The 17,938-nt window shown below is 35.0% G+C and overlaps 1 protein-coding gene across 8 annotated transcripts in view; it reads left to right on the plus strand.

Annotated features, from left to right (window-relative positions):
• Positions 1-17,587, plus strand: part of CCDC158 (coiled-coil domain containing 158) — a 73,402-nt gene extending 55,815 nt beyond the window's left edge. For 5 of the 8 annotated variants that reach the window (XM_015586107.2, XM_015586108.2, XM_015586110.2 and 2 more), the window contains 6 exons: positions 5,751-5,911; positions 8,376-8,435; positions 12,077-12,144; positions 14,578-14,736; positions 15,933-16,032; positions 17,294-17,587. In XM_015586107.2, the coding sequence (XP_015441593.1) occupies positions 5,751-5,911; positions 8,376-8,435; positions 12,077-12,144; positions 14,578-14,736; positions 15,933-16,032; positions 17,294-17,411 (666 nt within the window). In that variant the 3' untranslated portion in view covers positions 17,412-17,587. Of the gene's footprint in view, positions 1-5,750; positions 5,912-8,375; positions 8,436-10,659; positions 10,770-12,076; positions 12,145-14,577; positions 14,737-15,924; positions 16,033-17,293 lie in introns of those variants that run through there. The other 3 variants (XM_015586109.2, XM_015586111.2, XR_003045028.1) reach the window with 3 other exon arrangements.
• The last annotated feature ends 351 nt before the right edge of the window (positions 17,588-17,938 follow it).

Genomic DNA, 17,938 nt, shown 5'->3' on the forward strand with positions numbered 1-17,938 from the left:
GATATGGAATATCTTTCCATTAATTTAGATCTTTAATTTCTTAAATCAGAGTTTTGTAATGTTACTCATGTCTATCTTATACATATTTTATTAGATTTATACCTAAGTATTTTATATTTTTGGTACTAATGTGAATGGTATTACATTTTTTAATTTTTTAATTGAGGTATAATTGACAACATATCAGCTTCAGGTGTACGACATGATGATTCGATATTAGTATGCATTGCAAAATGATCACTACAATATCTAGTTAACATTCATCACCTTAGTTATAAAAATATTTTTTTCTTGTGATGAAAACATTTAAGATCCTCCTCTCTTAGCAACTTTCAAATATACAATACAGTATTAACTGTAGTCATCATACTATACATTACATCCCCAGTACTTATTTATTTTATAACTGGATGTTTGTACCTTTTGACCCCTTTCACCCATTTCTCCTACCCTCTGCCCCTACCTCTGGCAACCACCAATCTGAATCCCATTTTATTCTGTTCTTAATATTTCCTCACATGGCTCACTTACACTTACCTTACTGGGAAAACAAAGACAGAAAGAATTTTCTTCCAGGCTCATGGTAGGTTCAATTTTAGAGCCACTGTATTGCCTTTATTTGAGTGTCAGTGTTGAAGCCATTCTGTAAAAACATGAAGGTAAATGCTTTCCTTCCTATATAGCAGAGCTCCAGAGAAAAAAGTAAGATGTTATACATTCTCCTCTCTTACAAGAAATTGTTCTAAAAACTGTTTGGAAACAAAGAAGAGATAAGTTTCTGCCTGTGTCCATGCAATTTTTTCCCCTACAGCTTAAAAAAAAAGAAAAAGGAAAAAGAAAGATAATATTTCTATTTATGTCAAAGGGAGCATAGTAGCTAGGATATACAATTAACTCTGATAACTTTTTGTTAGTGGCTCTACTTTGGTACTGACACATTTTACTTCAAGTCATATTACCTCTGGTGCTAATATATCAGTAAATATGAAACAAAATACTTTATATGTTTATATACTAAGGGGAAAGAGAGATGGAAACCAGCCTTTTTTGAATATTCTACACACATCAAGTACTTCTCATTTTTTATATGATCCTTGATAAGTAAGAGTTATTTTCTCCATTTTTATAGATAAAGAAATATAGATTAAAAGAAGCATTTTACTTGTAGTGAAATTATCTGTTAGTGAAATTTATGTATTTGCCTCCTATATTACTCTGTATGGTCTCTGCAGGCAGGGACTGGTTATATTTGTCATTTTACTTTAGTTTTTAACTGTGTTCGGCACATGATAGATGCCTTGCAAAGTTTGTTGGAGCGTGGAAGGTGACCTGCCTTAGACCACATAGCTAGAGAAAGGTAGTGGCCATGATTTAAAAGCCTGTGTTATTTCCCACTGTACCACACAGCTTGTCTTATCTCTATCACCTCAAGAATGGGTTAGGAAATGGTACTGGCATTTGTATTAATATCTCCTTAGTAGTTTTAAAACTTCGTGAGATGCATTAGATTTATAAATCAATCTTTGCTTAATGCTTCAGAGTTTGGGGTAATTGCCCTCATATGATTCGTGAATTAGTTTCAGCCATACTATAAGTCTGTTGTGGTCAGGTGCTCAATTATATTATTTAATCCTCACTCACATTCTGTAATTTTGTGATTCTGTGATGCTAAATTTGGACATGTTATATATAGTACACTGATTATCCCAGCTTTGCCATTTACCCCTTGCGCAATTTTGAGCAAATTATTTAACCTCTCTGTGCCTCAGTTTTAACATTTCTAAAATGGAAATGATGATTTATACCTTATTGTATGGTTTAAAGATTATTGTTTAATTGGGATAACATATAGAATGCCTGGTACATGACAAGCACTAGATAAATGGTGCTTCTATTCATTTATCTTGATAGCCTGGAATGATGAGCTCTCAGTGTATGAAGAGAAAGTTTGATTGGTATAAAAATAGCCTTAAACTTGGTACTAAATACACAGAAATATGAGATACAGGACAGGGAAGATGTAGCTTATCAATAACATGTGGAAAAGTCCTAGGGAGCCTCAGCTGACTGCCTCTGCTCAGTCCTTGTCAGCGTTATTATGTGGCAGCCAAAAGTAGGTTTTAAGGATAGAGACCAGGTCCATGAAAGGGACAGTTTTTCACTCTGTCAGAAGAAGCACAACCAGGCTGGTGAGAAATTGTAAGCCTATGCCATATGAAAGAGTAGATAAAAGGAGAAAATTTAGCCTGAGTATGCATTAGAAAGTGGAGATGGGGGTGGGGGGAGGTTGGAGTGATAAAATAAATCTCCATTTTTAAAGGGTTATCGGGTTAGATTTGTTCCCTATGATCCTAAGGGGTAAAATGATGACCAGGGATGGAAATTGTATGGAGGCGATTCCATTTAATAAGCCTTTATTTCAAAGGATTAAAGCTGTATAAAAATTAAACTACCTTTCTTGGCTTTTAGTGATCAAGCAGGCCAGATAAGTATATTGCTGGGAAGCCATAGAGAAAATGAATCACCACCTCTGATTGGAGATTGGACTAGAATCAAATGATCTTCAAGACCCCTCCAACCTTGATATTTTTGTGATTTTATACACAAGCAAAATATGGGTTATTTGTAATGAAGAATATAAAGACAGTAGTGATTAAACCAACTCCTTGCCTCAGTGGATCTTAGATTTTAATTGGAAAAGTAATACGCACTTCAAAAGTTTTAACAGTCTTAGGACAAAGTCACAGTAAAAGAATGTCATAGGGCTGATTATGGTTAATTGCTAAGTGAATGTTAGAATTAAATGCTTTTCAATCTTTTACGTTTAGTTACTCACAAAGAAACTGAGTACCATGATCCCAGGGGATGGGGAAAGTATATTTATATGTTTATAGGTTATTATCCTGATCAGTTAAAATAAATGTCGAGTGCTTCAAAATCTTAACAATTGCCAAAGCTTATTAAATAAACTTTATCGTGGGCAGAATATATGAAGGTCCAGGTGTTACGCTGATATTTCAAGGTTAGAACTGAGGTGACTGAAGTTAGGATAAAGTTTTCTTTATAAAGTTTTTGAAGTTTCATTCCACATTAAGTATTGAGTCTACCAGGGCTAGGACAAGACATTGCAGTGTTTGGTAAAATTGGATCATCTGCTTAGAGACAAATGCATTTTTTCATGATTAAGAAACTGGTTCAGCATGTGAAGGATCAGAGTATATTTAAGAAATCTCTGTACATTTCACTCAGTGTTTCCATGAACTTGAAACTGCTCTAAAAAATAAAATTTATTTTCAAAATTGTTCACATCTTTATATATTTTAAATTAATGGAGTCAAATTTAGTAATTTAATGAAGTCTAATTTATGAGACTCTGAATTCATAACAGTTTTCAGGTAAAGTGACCATCAATAACCTGGGAAGACTATATTTACCACACATCCAGTTAGTCAGAACTCTTGACATCTTCAGCTGAATATTATATGTGCTTTGTCATTGGGGAATAGGAAGAGGAAAAGAATGAGGTTATACCGGTAGCATGGATCCTAGGAAAGTAAAGCCCAAAGAACAAAAATTTTGCAGTGTTTATCCCTCAGCAGCCAATCTGTGTAGCAAATATAACGCTACATTGGGATAGACATCTGTGGCAAAATAGCTTAATGATGCCGGAAGACTCTCTAGCCATGAATATTCTCCAAGTCCACTTGCTCACCAGAGCAATTTCTGACTATCATTTGATTTCCCCTCTTGAGGAGCCTGTTAGGAACATTTATACTTTTTATTAATTATATATATATTCATTGAGGAATACTATATATCTGAAAATCTTTTATGCTATTCTCAAATATCTACTAATACAGTTTAAAAATACCAGATGTCTCTTTCCTCATTAGTAAAATATAAGGAGTAGATTAACTCATCTCCAAAGAGTTCTTTACTTCTAAAGCTCTGTAGCTTTATAAAATTAGTTTAGCCTTAAACAAAGTATTGAAATTATTTTTCTTGGATGTAGTCGTAAATATTTAATCACATGGTATGATGTTCATACTATGTTGTTAAATTAAAAAAAAAAAAGTTTTAAAGATAGATGTGTATAGTTTGATTCTGTGTGCATGCATACTCTAATTTTTTTTAAATAATTTTTTATTTTTCAATTACAGTTGACATACAAGTAATTTCAGGTGTATAAAGTAATTAGACATTTATATAACTTACAAATTGATGTTTCAGGTGTACAAAGTAATTAGACATTTATATAACTTACAAATTGATCACCCCAATATACCTAGCAGAATTCACTTTAGCAGGGCTCTGGTGCCTACCAAGTCTATTCTTTGGGTGCGTTGATTTTGTAGGTGGTTGAGTGGTGCTCTGGTGTGGTTTGAAGCTGGCCACCAGGTGTGTTGGTTCTGGAGCCTCTTGGTGGAGGGGCTCTGGTGCAGGCCAAGGTCATCCACTGCCTGTGCTGTGCCCAGGACCACTTGGTATAAGCTACAAAATGATCTGCAGATGGTTGCCACTTGTGCTGGGCTTTAGGTGCCAAGAGGCAGCTCAGCTGCAAACTGAGACTGGCTGCCACTAGTGCCAGGCTTAGGGCTGCAGAGCAAGAGGTATGGGGCACACTGAGACCAGATGCTGCTTGTTTGGGGTTTGTGACTCTTTGAGAGGTTTTAGGAAAGTCCTCAGTATTAGCCAAGACAGGCCATTTGTATGGAAAGGCCCTGGAAGTGGCTTGGGTGGGCCCACAAGTTGGGTGAGGCAGGGTATCAGGGAATGACCACAGCAGGGCAAACAATGTTAGCCAAACAGTCTTGATGGAGACTCAGATATGGCACCTACCTGCTTCTGCAGGCTGGGTTGGGGGAGCACTCAACAAAAGAATAATGGCTTCTACTGTACTTCTATGGGTAGAAAGCTGCCCCTCCAGCCCTTGCCCTGAAGCCAGACAATTTAGTTCCACTCTCATAAGTACCTGGTAACTTTCAAGCTGCTGCCTTAGTGCTGGAGCTCAAAGTCCATCAGTGAGTAAGTCTGTGTGTGAGCTGTTAAGAGAAACACCTGGGACTCTGGTAGCCCTCGATCTCACTCAGCCACAGCCTTTGCTGGTTTTCACAGCCAGAAGTTATAGGGACTTCTTTTCCTGGCACTGGAACCCTGGGCTGGGGAGCCTGGTGTGGAGCTGGAATCCCTCACTCCTCAGGGGGACCTCCACAGCCAAGATATCTCTCCTGATTTTAACTGTCACACGTAGGTGTCATACCAGCCCATTCCACGTCTTCATCTCCCCTACCAGTCTTTACATGGCTTCTTCTGTATATCCATAGTCATAGAACTTTTGTTCAGCTAGACTTCAGGCGATTCTCAATGATGGTTGTTCTGTAGTTTAGTAGTAATTTTGATGTGGTCATAGGAAGAGACTAGCACAGCAGTTAGTTACTGTGCCATCTTGACTGGAAGTTCTCCCATATTTTAATTTATAAATATATGTGGCTATATGTATAAATAAGCCACATGTATTTATAAATTAAATATACATACATACATTTTTAAATTAGATATGGCACTATGTTGACTATTGATTGGTTATTACTGATTTTCCCTGTGTAGTAAGATTACACAGTAGTAATTTTTGTTTTTCTCTTTCTTCTCCATAAGTTTTATTTACCAGTTGAATTAATTTTATAATAGAAAAAAGCATACAAGTCCGAAAAAAACAAAGTATCTTTGTTTTGTAAATTGTTTTAATTCAGCACTCTCTGAAAGCTAACACATTGAAGGAAGATCCAACAAGAGACCTGAAACAGCTTCTCCAGGAGTTGAGAAGTGTGATCAACGAGGAGCCAGCTGTGCCTCTAGGCAAAACTGAGGAAGATGGGAGAACACCATCTCTGGGAGTCTCATATATGGCTGTGTAAGACCGAGTGTACTTCAGAATGAGAGAGCGTCTCTCAGCACTGGTTTTCCATTGAGTTATCTATATGTTACAATCTGGGAGATTGAAATTTAAATAACTTTGAAGAGTATCTGACATTACCAGGAAAACAATGTGAAATTGAAGGAGTTTAAAGTAAAACAACTTGACATCAAGAGAAAAATAATACAGTTAGTTATTCTATTCAGAAAGAGAAAATAATACAGTTAGTTATTCTATTCAGAAAGTAGTCATCACTCAAAGTTACATTCATGCAGTAATATATTTCACATCCCCCAAAATTTCACATCCATTATCTTACTTAGTTATCACAACGACAGTTTAAAACAAGATGGGGCAGGACTTATTTATCCCATTTTACAAATGAGTAAAACACAAGTTTCAAAAGGGTGACTTGCCTACAGCCACATAGTTCAATGGTAGGGCTGAATCTAGAACCCTGAGAACTACATAATTCTCCAGGTGTAAGCTAATGAGAAAGGCCTTGGTTCTCTAGAGGTAATCGTGCCAATGACATATCGAATTCATAAAAGGTCAGATCCAAAAAGTATTCAACCAGTTCACTAGCCCTTCCTTACACAAAACTACAGACATCAATGAGATCCTGATATTCTTTACAAATACTATTTTAAAACATTTTAATATGGTATAAGAATTTTCAGTATTATAGTACTCATTGTATACTAGTTGTTAGTATTAAAACAACCCATTTTTGTAATATTCATTTCCTGGTTATATGGCAAATCCTAATTGTAATACTTTCTGAAATAATATTTATATGTAAATAATCTCCAGTTTTTTAAGATGTTCAGTTGGTATATATTAACCCAAGGTAGCGAAGTATTAGCTGGATTTATCTAACTTTATTAGTATTATTAACAATAATAGTAAAATATTAATAACAGCCCACTTATCTAGCATAACATTGCATATTCTGAAACATATCAAAAACATTCCATTGGCCACTCCATCAAAAATTATTTATATATACAGAGCACTTTTATTTTTGTCATAATTCTATAAGGCCAGGCAGTATTTTTAAGCTCATTTAACAAATGGATAAACTTAGGCAGAGACTGGGTTGCTTTCTCCTCTGAAGCAAAGAAGCAAAGCCAGAAGTAAAAGTTAGAGCCCCTGGAGACCAGTACTAATCATTCTACAAGATTGCTATAACTTCCCCGATCAGATTTTTATCACTTCAGCAATTATGGCCTTGAACTATAGCAGAGTACGTTGAACATGAATGTTTTTTGTCCCTGCCTTTATAGAGTTTATATTAGTTTGCTATAATTCTACAAATCAATGGTCTCCAACCTTTTTGGCATCAGAGACCGGTGCTCCTATGAGAATTTAATGCCTGATCTGAGGTGGAGCTGAGGCAGTGATACTCGCACTGGGGAGCGGCTGCAAATACAAATGGAGCTTCACTTGCCCACCTGTCACTCACCTCCTGCTGTGTGGCCAGGTTCCTAACAGGCCACGGACTGCTACCAGTTAGTGGCCTAGGGGTTGGAGACCCCTGCTACAAATTACCTTGTCACCAAAGTTTAAACTCAGTCTAAAGCTTTTAAGAGTCCATGGAACAGGAAAGCATTTCTGAGTTGATGAACTCCAGGAGTAGCCCTTTGCAAAATTTACTTGGAGGCCTAAAATCTACTGTTGTTCCTTAAGGAAGAGTTAAATACATATGAGCAATTGGTTATTCTAAAAATACATGGAATCTAGAAATTGTTCTTTGATCATTATCTGAGAGTTATACTTATACAAGGACGATGGAGTAAGAAGAGATTGCATTACTGAATCAAGCCTGAGATTAGAGATATACCATAGGTAAGAAGAATCTGAGATTCTGAATCTAATTAGTTGTTCCAAGAATTTTATATGTCGGATCCCTAACCTCAATAAAGGATTTTAAAAACCTCACTGAAAACAATCTTTTTTCATCAATAATTGAATCACTGAATTTTAAAATGAAATTATAAAAAGAGCTTAAAGAAATGAAATCCATAACCCCTAAACAAAGACAACTTTTGAGAACTGACTTTAGCCACAAAGGAAAAAAGGCTAATATTAACTTGTTATTCATTTAAGACGCACAGGCTGTTGCTTACAGATCTTCAATAGCTCCTCACTGTATGCTGCATTAAGTACATGGTCCTTCAGGTAGATGTTGAAGAATCTTCCTAACTTGCCACCGGCCTGCTTTACTCCTGTGTTATGCTCTAATCAAAATGGACTTCTCCTGATTCCCAAAAGGAGTTCATTTCTTTTTGTCTTCAAGCTTTTCTCCATACTATTTCTTCTACCTGGAAGAGCCAGCGCCCCAGGTCTAACTCTTTTGAATCTGTGTTCGTCTGAAAATAGTGTTGAAACAATTTTGTTTTATCATTAAGTTAAAATAATATCGTATAGTCTTTAATTTCTCCCATCCTTCTACCAACAGAAGCAATAACTCCTTAAGGGACTCCACAGAAGGGAGCAAATCAAGTGAAACTCTCAGCAGGTAAGAAATGATCTTACCAGCCCCTGATTTTCAAAATATCCCTTTTACCACTGTTCATTAATTCAGGTCATTAGCTGTCTATAATGTGCCATACTCTGTGCTAGGCCCTTAGAATAATATGACAGTGAGCAAGGCAGACATGGGCCCTGTCCTCAAGTTGCTTACAATTGCAAGAACTGTTTACTGACTGATTACCTGGAAAAAGAAGCTTACTTTTTCTTTTCTATTTTCACTACCTATAAAAAAATAGAGATTTCACAATCCTTTTTATATCGTAAGAATATGAAAATGAATTTTACTCTAAATTCCAGTTAGGCAGAGATTTACTCATTGCTGTATCTTCAACACCATGCATAGTGCCTGCCACATAGTAGCCATTCAGTAAATATTTGGTTAGTGAATGAATTAAGACAGTATTATAAATATTTTCTTACTGTCCCTGCTACTTGATCAATATACAGTGTACTTGAATTTTTCTAAATATATCTTTCTCTTAACCTAAAAGAAATGAGTTTTGATTTTTTTCTCATCTGTATATGTAACACTACATTGTACCTAATATATAATAATATTACAGTATATATTATATACTATATACATAATTATGTTATAATCTATAATATAATTGTATACTATAACATAATATATATTATTATATAATATATATTATCATATAATATATAGCATAATATATATACTAATAATACTAATATCTGCAGCTACCTACTACATATTTTTATTTTTCTATTTTCTGGGCATTTTAGACTTATTTATCTAATCTAATCTATGACATAGATTAATGTATTATAATATACATTATTATCCCCCTGTATAGGTTAGAAATGAAGACTCAAGATTGCTTAAGCAACTTGCAGGGTTATACATCTTGTAAACAGTAGGTCAGATTTGAGCTTAGGTCTGGCTGGCTTCTAAGCTCAGGCTGTGACCACCTCCTGAGTTCTGCCTTCGGGTAGCTGGACTGACCTATTAGGAAAGAGCCCAATCCTAGGCATGGGACACAGAGGGGCTCCTTGCTGCCCTGAGAGAATTAAAGCTTTGCTATCATTTTTTCAATGATTAGAAAAATTTGGTTCCTTCACCAGTGACGTGTTTGTGAAGAAGAGAGAATGGCAAGGAAAGATAGGACCTAGCCCCTTCCTGTGTTCAGATAGGAAAAAGAGATTTTTAAGTATTTAATAGGAGCTCTGAAAAGTATAACACTAGAAAATTAAAAATGCATTCGAATGCTCTATACTATGGTGAATTGGCCATTTTTAAAACACACTTGAATGAGAATATTATAATTCTGTTTTACCTCAACAATTCACTGTAATTGCAAAAGCTTTTCTTTAGTCAACATCTTATAGTAATAGTAATAGTAATATTTCTTAATCTAGAGTGTTCTGCAGCCATATAAGCTAAGTCAATATAGTCCCTATACCCAGAACAGACTAAAAAAGAAATGAGTAACTCTGGTATGTAGATCAGTGCTTGAATTATTCCAAGAGCCACATCTCTCAGAAGTTTTGTGGAGAATTGACTTTTCTTATTCTGTTATGTTATCATAATTTAATGAACAACCTTATGCCCTGGGAAGGATTTCCAATTGAAGGCTTCATAACATCTAGCTCCCTTTTACCCATTTCCATATGGATGTTTCAAGAGATGAAACAATAGCTAACTAAAGAAAGATGATTGTTCCACAAAATCATTCCCCTCCATCTCACTGTTCTGTTTTACAGAATGGCACCACTGCTTCCCAGGGCACCTATGCTTAAAGCTTAGCACTATCTTGGATTCTTCTTTCTTTCTTGTCTTATTTCTCTAGTCACCAAATCTTATTAATTCTGACTCTAAAATCAGTTCTCAAATCCATTTTCCTTGCACATCCCCTCAAATTACCAATAAAATTTCCTGTAGTGGCTATAACAAAATTAGTGGTTTAAAACAATACACATTTATCTCATAACAGTTCTGGAGTCCTGACATCCTAAATCAGTTTTATTAAGCTGAAGTCAAGATGTTGTCAGTGCTACCCTCCCTCCAGAAGCTCATAGAGTTAATCCATTTCCTTTTTCTAGCTTCTAGAGATTCCTTCCTTGCATTCTGACTTGTGGCTCCTTAGTCCATCTTCACAGCTCACAGCATAGCATCCTCAAATCTCTCTCTACTGAGACTGTCATATCATCTCTTCTATGTGAAATCTCCTTCACTTCCATCTTAGAGAGACACTCGTGATGGTATTTGGGGACCATTCAGATGATCCAGGATAGTCTCCCCATCTCATGATCCTTGATGTAATCACATCTGCAAAGCCTCTATTGCCATTATAAGGTAATGTTCTTGGCATTCAGATACAGATATATTTGGCAGCCATTATTCAGCCTGCCACACTGCTTCAGGCCTTTTACCTTTCTTATGGACTATTGTGGTGGCTTCTACAGTGTTTTGTGTGGAGGTTTTTAAATCTCTGATCTCTCGCATGTCCTAGTCACTTCTGTGCATCGATTTCAAATTGATCTGCCTAAAGCACACCTCAGACTATATCTGCTCCCAGCCCCAAAACCTTCAAAGGTTCTCCATTGTTTACTGTAGCAAGAACAAACTTTTTGTCCAGATAATTAAGACTATCCATAAAATAGCCACAACCTTTTTTCCCAGGGCTTTTCTTTTAATATAGCTATTCTCAAACTTTTTGGTCTGGACCCCTTTACACTCACAAATATCATTGAGGATTCCAAAGAGCTTTTGTTTATAGGGGTCATTTCTATTGCCATTTTAAATATCGGAAAATAAAATTTAATTTTAAGCATTTTTAAAATTTAAAACATTTTGATATTTACTCATTTAAAAATAAAGTGCATTACATATTACCACAATAACACATTTTATTTTGAAAAATAGCTATAATTTTGCTATTTTGAGAAGGGCTTGTTTTGCAGTTTAATGCATGACTTAATAAAATGGATTCTCATATCTGCATCTGCATTTCATATGTTGTGATATCAGATATCATGGAGCCTCCAGGAAACTCCACTATATACTTGTGAAAGACTGAGAATTAAAAAGCAAATAATATTTTAGTATTATAATAAAAATTGTGTTGACCTCACAGTCCCCCTCCAAGGGAACTACCTTGAAAACTGCTGACATAATATTCCCGTATCGGTATCCAACCCACCGAGCTATATGGTTTATTTTAACTTATCAATTTAAATAAGTCTGATAGTTTTGTAAAGTGATACTGCTATTGCTGAGAGAGGTTTCTTTTCTTTTTTTGTCTTGTTTTTTCTTTTTGCATTTTTAATTAAGTAATTAAGAGTGCATCTCTTACAATCCATGAGAGAAATATTTGGGTTTTATAACTATTATTACACCAAAATGAATTTTCTAACCAAGATTATACATTATTACATTTCCATTATGCAAAATGTTCATGGGCACTGAATGCATAAAGATAATGCAGTTTTGAATCTTCCTCATCAGGTATTTTAGGACTTCTGTAGTTCAGAGTTAGGACTGCCATCTTGGATTTGCATTTTAAGCCATCACTTTGGCTTGCATTAGCTTACTTCTGTCCATAAAAGTTAGTGCCGTGTTTGTGAAATGGAATGTTTTCATGGCCGTTCTTGTGCTTCCAGAGAGCCAGTCACGTTACACACAGGAGACTTAGAAGATCCGTCTAGTTGCTTCACATTCCCATCTACAGGTGAGTTTTCAATGAAAACACAGAAACAGGGCCTCTAAAAACCCTTCAGGGGTTCCTCATTTCCACGAGAGTAAAAGCTAACATAGTCGCAGTTGCCTATAAGTCCCCATTGACCCTCTGGTCTTGTTTCCTACTGTGCCACATTTCTTCACTTAGATCATCCACCCTTAGATTGTTCCTTGAACATTCCAGGCAGCGCCATATCAAGGCCTTTACACCCACTGTTCCCTCCACATTGCTAACCCCCTCACCTCATTTAAAGCCTTTGCTTAGGTGTCACTTTCCTGGTGAGACTTACTCTCACACCGTTACTTAAAAACGGTAACTCTTCCACACTCCCAGTTTCCCTTACCATTTTCCTTTCTTTTCCCTAATTATATTTACCTTTTAATATACTATATAACTTATTAATTTGTGTTGTTCATTGTGTGTCAGCTCCTAATAGACAGAATGCAAAAAGGCAGATGTCTTTAAGTGTTTGGTTCTCTGATATATCCCAGGTACTTACAACCTTCCTGATATAGAGCAGGTGCTCAATAAATATTTATAGAATGGATGAAAGGAAAAGGAAAAGAATTGAAGCAGATGGTTCTCCATATAATTTCCAAAGACTTATAGACAATATGCTCTCTATAAAAACAATGAGGTCAAGGATGAGATTGAGAGATAACAGAATCTGTTGAAAAGCAAATTAGCGTAACCTGAAAGACTAAAAATGAAAGATAAAAATAAAAATGTTACAAAGGAAAGATTTATAAAAATAAAAATTAGGTTAGGCATGATTTAAATCATAGTCAGTGACATGATGGACCCTCTGGAGAAATTTACCCAAAAAGAATTTTTAAAACTAAGAAAGATGAAAAATAATTATAGAGAATATGTTAGATTTGGGAGGCAAGGACAAAACAACAAACACATAATTGGTCTTTCTATGAAAGAGAACAAAATAAATGGGAGAAAAAACAAAACCATGAACAGATGGTTAAACAACAAAAGTTTAGCAATAAATCTGGCCAGTAATAATATAAATAGGGAAAATTGAGATGTGAGATGAAATAGATAGGAGAAAGATAAGTTGCCAAATTTTCTTTTATAAAAGAATGTCAATATATGTGAATATCTAAAATCTAAACATAATATCCTTAAAATAAATACAAACTCTTAATTTTTAAGTAATTTTTAACTTGTGAGGAACTTTTAAGAACTAATATTTGAAGAAAAGAACACCTATTTGAAGTTAAGGAATTCTTTCTGGTTTATTTCTGTGTTTTTATTGTTTAATGATTATGCAAGAGAATACAGGATATACCTTTGTCTTATTAGATTAATATAAATGAGTGCTTTTACCTTTTTTCATACATCGTGAGTACCTTAGAACATGTTGACTCCATTCACTATCCTTCCAATTTACATACAATTGTTGTCACATATTTAATTATAAATGTAAATACCACAATGGATTATTTGCATTGTTTCATATGGTTAATATTAATGTAGATATACCCACATATTTACACTTTACTTTCTATCTATGTCATTTTACTTATGCCTTTAATGTTTAATGTAAGTCTGCTGGTGACATGTTCTCTCAGTTTCTGTTTTTCTGTACCTGTCTTTATTTTATGCTCATTTTTGAAGAGTATTTTTTACTGAATATAGAATTCTAGGGTTGACATTTTTCCTTCACTTTGAAAATATTCCATTGTTTTCTGGCTTCCATGGTTTCTACTAAGAAGACGGCTCTAAATTGAATCATTGCTCATGTAAATGCAATCTGCCTTGTTTTGCCCTTCTGGCAACTTTCAGATTGTTTCTGTCTTTGGTTTGGCTTGTTGTTTTGCAGCAGTTTTTATCGATATGTCCAATTCTGATTTTCTTTATATGAGAAGAACCTGTTTGGGGTTCGGAATGATGCTGCTTGAATCTGTGGTAGTCTATACCTGCATGATCCAGACCTTGTGGATCTATATCTAATATCTATATTTTTTCAGTTGGTTTTCCACTACATCATTTTGTTTTCTCATATGCCTGGTTATTTTTGTTGTATCACAGACATATGAAAAAAGTGTACAGATGGTTTGAGGCTTACCATGAGATTACCTTCCTCAGGGGAGCATTCATGCTCACTTGTGGTAGACCACTACGGACACGAGCAGTCTCAGCTCAATTTATTCCAATCAGGAATTAAGCTGGACTTCAGGTCCCCAAGAGCAGGTCTTCTTCCTGTTCATCTTTATTTCTAAGACATAGCCCATTTCAGTGCAGATCCCCTTTCAGTTCCAACCCAAAGCCTTAGGTATTTACCAGAACATTCTTTCCTCTCCCCCGCAATGACTGGGAACATTTCCTCATGAAAGTTTGACTTTTTGAGAGGTGTAGTGTACTATTTTTAATTAATTCTATCCTATTACTTTTGTTCTTGCAAAATTTTAGTAAGTCCATCTATAAAGAATTCAGCTTCTCGTTCATTCCATTCTTCTCCTAAGAAGTCTCCAGTTCACTCACTCCTAACTAGTTCGGCTGAAGATTCAATAGGTTCCACATCACAGTATAGATCCACCAAACCCGTTCATTCATCTGATTCTGTTAAAGGTAAGAATGCTCTGATATCACTGATGAGATTAATTGATTTCCTACTCTGATGAATTAAAAGTTCAGAATAAGATTTCATGTGGTGTTCTTATATGCAAGTTCTAACTAATGTTATGTAACTTTAGGGGGTCCGATTTAAATAGAATAGCTATTATGTAAACACACACACACCTTAGTAAATATACATAGATATTATATGTAAATTAGCTCTTTGTCATGAATAATGAAATTTTATTCTCCATTATAAGATTTTTGGTCTTCTTTTAAATGCTGTGAGAAACTTCTATTTATGTTCTCTAAAATCATGACTCTCTTCAAAGTCTCTGCCTTTGTAAGTGCAAGTGTTTTATCATACAAACTTATCAAAATGTTCTCAGTTTTAAATTTTAAGTTTATTTGTTTTTTGCTAAGACAGATGGGAAACATGGTTTGATTTAGAATTAATGTCTGATAAATAAGTGGACGTTAAATATATAAATGTTGAATTGAACTTGAAATGTTTTTCATATGTGACAGTGACTCAAACAGCCCCAGTGCTCTAGGACATCATTCCTTTTGATAGGGGGTAAACCAGGCAAGTTGTTGCATCAGGGACTAAGATCAAAATTAAAAGCTTGAGATTGCCAATTAAGTATTTTTTTAGAGATTGACAAACCTTAGGATACTTATTAGAGAATAGCTTACATGCTTCTAGCTCCTCTTCAGTTGCTACTGCCACATTTATTTTAGGCTCACTGCAACCATGTCGCATCCATACTGCCCTCTCCCATGGTATACCATCTTCATTCAGGTGACAGCAGCTAAAATGGGCACTCGTCCTCACACACATTCAAGAGTGTTGCCAGTGTCAGTATTAAATCTTGCTCTTCCAAACCCTGAGTTCATGGAACTACTCAGGTTTGGCATGAAAAGCTGTCATTTATAATGCAGAATGTACCATTAAACTTAAAGCATCCCTCTCACTCATCTTATTTAATGCTATGTAGTTAAATAATAGTAAATCAGATTGGTTTGAAACAAAATCAAATAAGCTAGTATAGCAATATTTAGACAAGACATTTTATTTTAAAATAGTATTTTATGTTTCCACTATTTTAAAGGAAAGGTTGTTTAACCTGTAATTGGAAAATTTCTAAAAAAATATATTAAATAGACTTTTAATATCACAGCTAAGCAATTTTCTAATAGCTTCACAGTCTCAGCCAATAGAAACAACAGGAAAAACATGCAGGAAGCTTCAGAACAGACTGGAAAGCTTGCAAACTCTGGTAGAAGATTTACAGATGAAGAACCAAGGTACAGTTTGCATTTTGGCGAGATCTTCTTTGCTCAAAAGAATATTCACCTCCCCTTCAGATTAAGCCTCCCACTGCAAAGGATTTTTAATAAGCAGTTCAGAAACCTTAGCCAAAATGCAAGGGTCTTAACCATGACTAAGCCCTGGATTAATTGTGTGACCTTAGGCAGGTCGCTTTAGCCCTGCTGCACTGTGGACAAGCACTTAATCGACCACTGTCGATAGCCAGCAAACTAAATAATGGGATTCAGCCTTACACAGGATTTTAATCAACATGGGCTACAAGAGACTCTGCCACCCAATGAATCATTAAATAAAAAGATAAACTACTGTAAATATACTAAAGCCATTTGAATGAGAAACTATTGTACTTTGCAGATGATAGGCAACTTTGGGGCATGAATTCTAAGTGAGTGCTCTCATGGATATGGGAGATATGGATATGTTCTCATGGGTTTGGGAGGGCTGTCATGTTTTATGCTTTTCTGAAATAAATTCATGAATCCAGGAGCCTTTGTCAGAGAGAAATTAATTTTGGAGTATATATGTTATTCCATCTTTCCATTTCTAGAGAATATAAATTGCTAGATGAAGGATAAATATTTTTCTAAGAACAGCTTCTTATAAAATAATTAGTTGTACAAATGCACAAAAGTCTGTTTACAAAAGTATTTCCTATAGCATTGTTTATAAATGAAAATATGAAAGCATCTTTTAAAAATTTATGTACTAACATGATGATACATCTATAGAATGGAATACTTTGCTGTCATAACAAAACATTAGCTGAACTGGAAACATGTTGACATTTTGTCAAGTGAATAAAGCAAGCTATAGAACAATTTTTACCACATTTTCATTATGTAAAGAAGAAAGCTTGTGTGTGTGTGTGTGTGTGTGTATGCGTATTCACCAAACTGCTTACAGTGATGACCTCTGAGGTGGGGTTTCAGCAGATGGAGGAAACGGAGACAAAGACTGTCTTTTATCTCTCTTTGTACACTTTTGAGGTGTTCAAATTATTTACAATTAGTATGTATTCTATAATAATAATTATTGTGCTCATTTAAAACAACTGAAAGAGTAAAGATTTTTCCTTAGCTCTGTTCCATAACATCAGTCTTTTCAAATATCTGCAACTTTGCAATTTTTAAGAACTTCTGTTCAGAATGTATCTTATTCTATAGTAGCAAGCTGGCCTTTTAAGAAGTACATAATAGAATTAAAGCTATTCTAACTTTGTTTTATCGACATTTTCAGCAATGTCTTCAATGATCAGAAATCAAGAAAAGAGGATACAGAAAGTGAAAGACCAGGAAAAAATGTTACTCAAATGATACGTTGCTTGCCTGTCGACAGAGGGATGATGCCCAGTTAATTGTGGTATTACTTATAAGTAGTGCCCTGTGAACTTTTTCCTTTTTATGTGAAAATTTAATAAAAGATACCCTGTCCTGTAAACTTTATTTTGAAATAAACTATTTTTGAATACTCTCACAGTAGAACTTCAAGCAGTACTAGCTAGATGTGAAAGTATTCATAACTTATAAGGTATTAATTTGTGCTACTTACTAGTGTATTGGAATAATTATTTTTTTTAATTATCTTTACTGGTGCCAAGGCAATAGTTGGTCTTTATTTCCACCCCCACCCCCCAGCTAAAAAAAAACTTTCACATGAAAGATGCCTGGAACAGAAGGACAAACTCCAACATACTGACAGGGATTCCTTTTATGACCCTGAACTCACTGTTTGTTCTGTCAATATCAATGAATGTAATCAGGTAACAAAACATTGGAGCTCCTAATCAAAACTTTTGGGAAAGTTTCTCTTTTACGTATTAATAACTATAAAGAAAGAAAGAAAATATGTTATTCTTCAGTCAGTGGGTAACTTCTACAGATT

This window comes from Pteropus alecto, unplaced genomic scaffold (genome assembly GCF_000325575.1).
Source record: "Pteropus alecto unplaced genomic scaffold, ASM32557v1 scaffold161, whole genome shotgun sequence".
NCBI classification, from domain to species: Eukaryota; Metazoa; Chordata; class Mammalia; order Chiroptera; family Pteropodidae; genus Pteropus; species Pteropus alecto.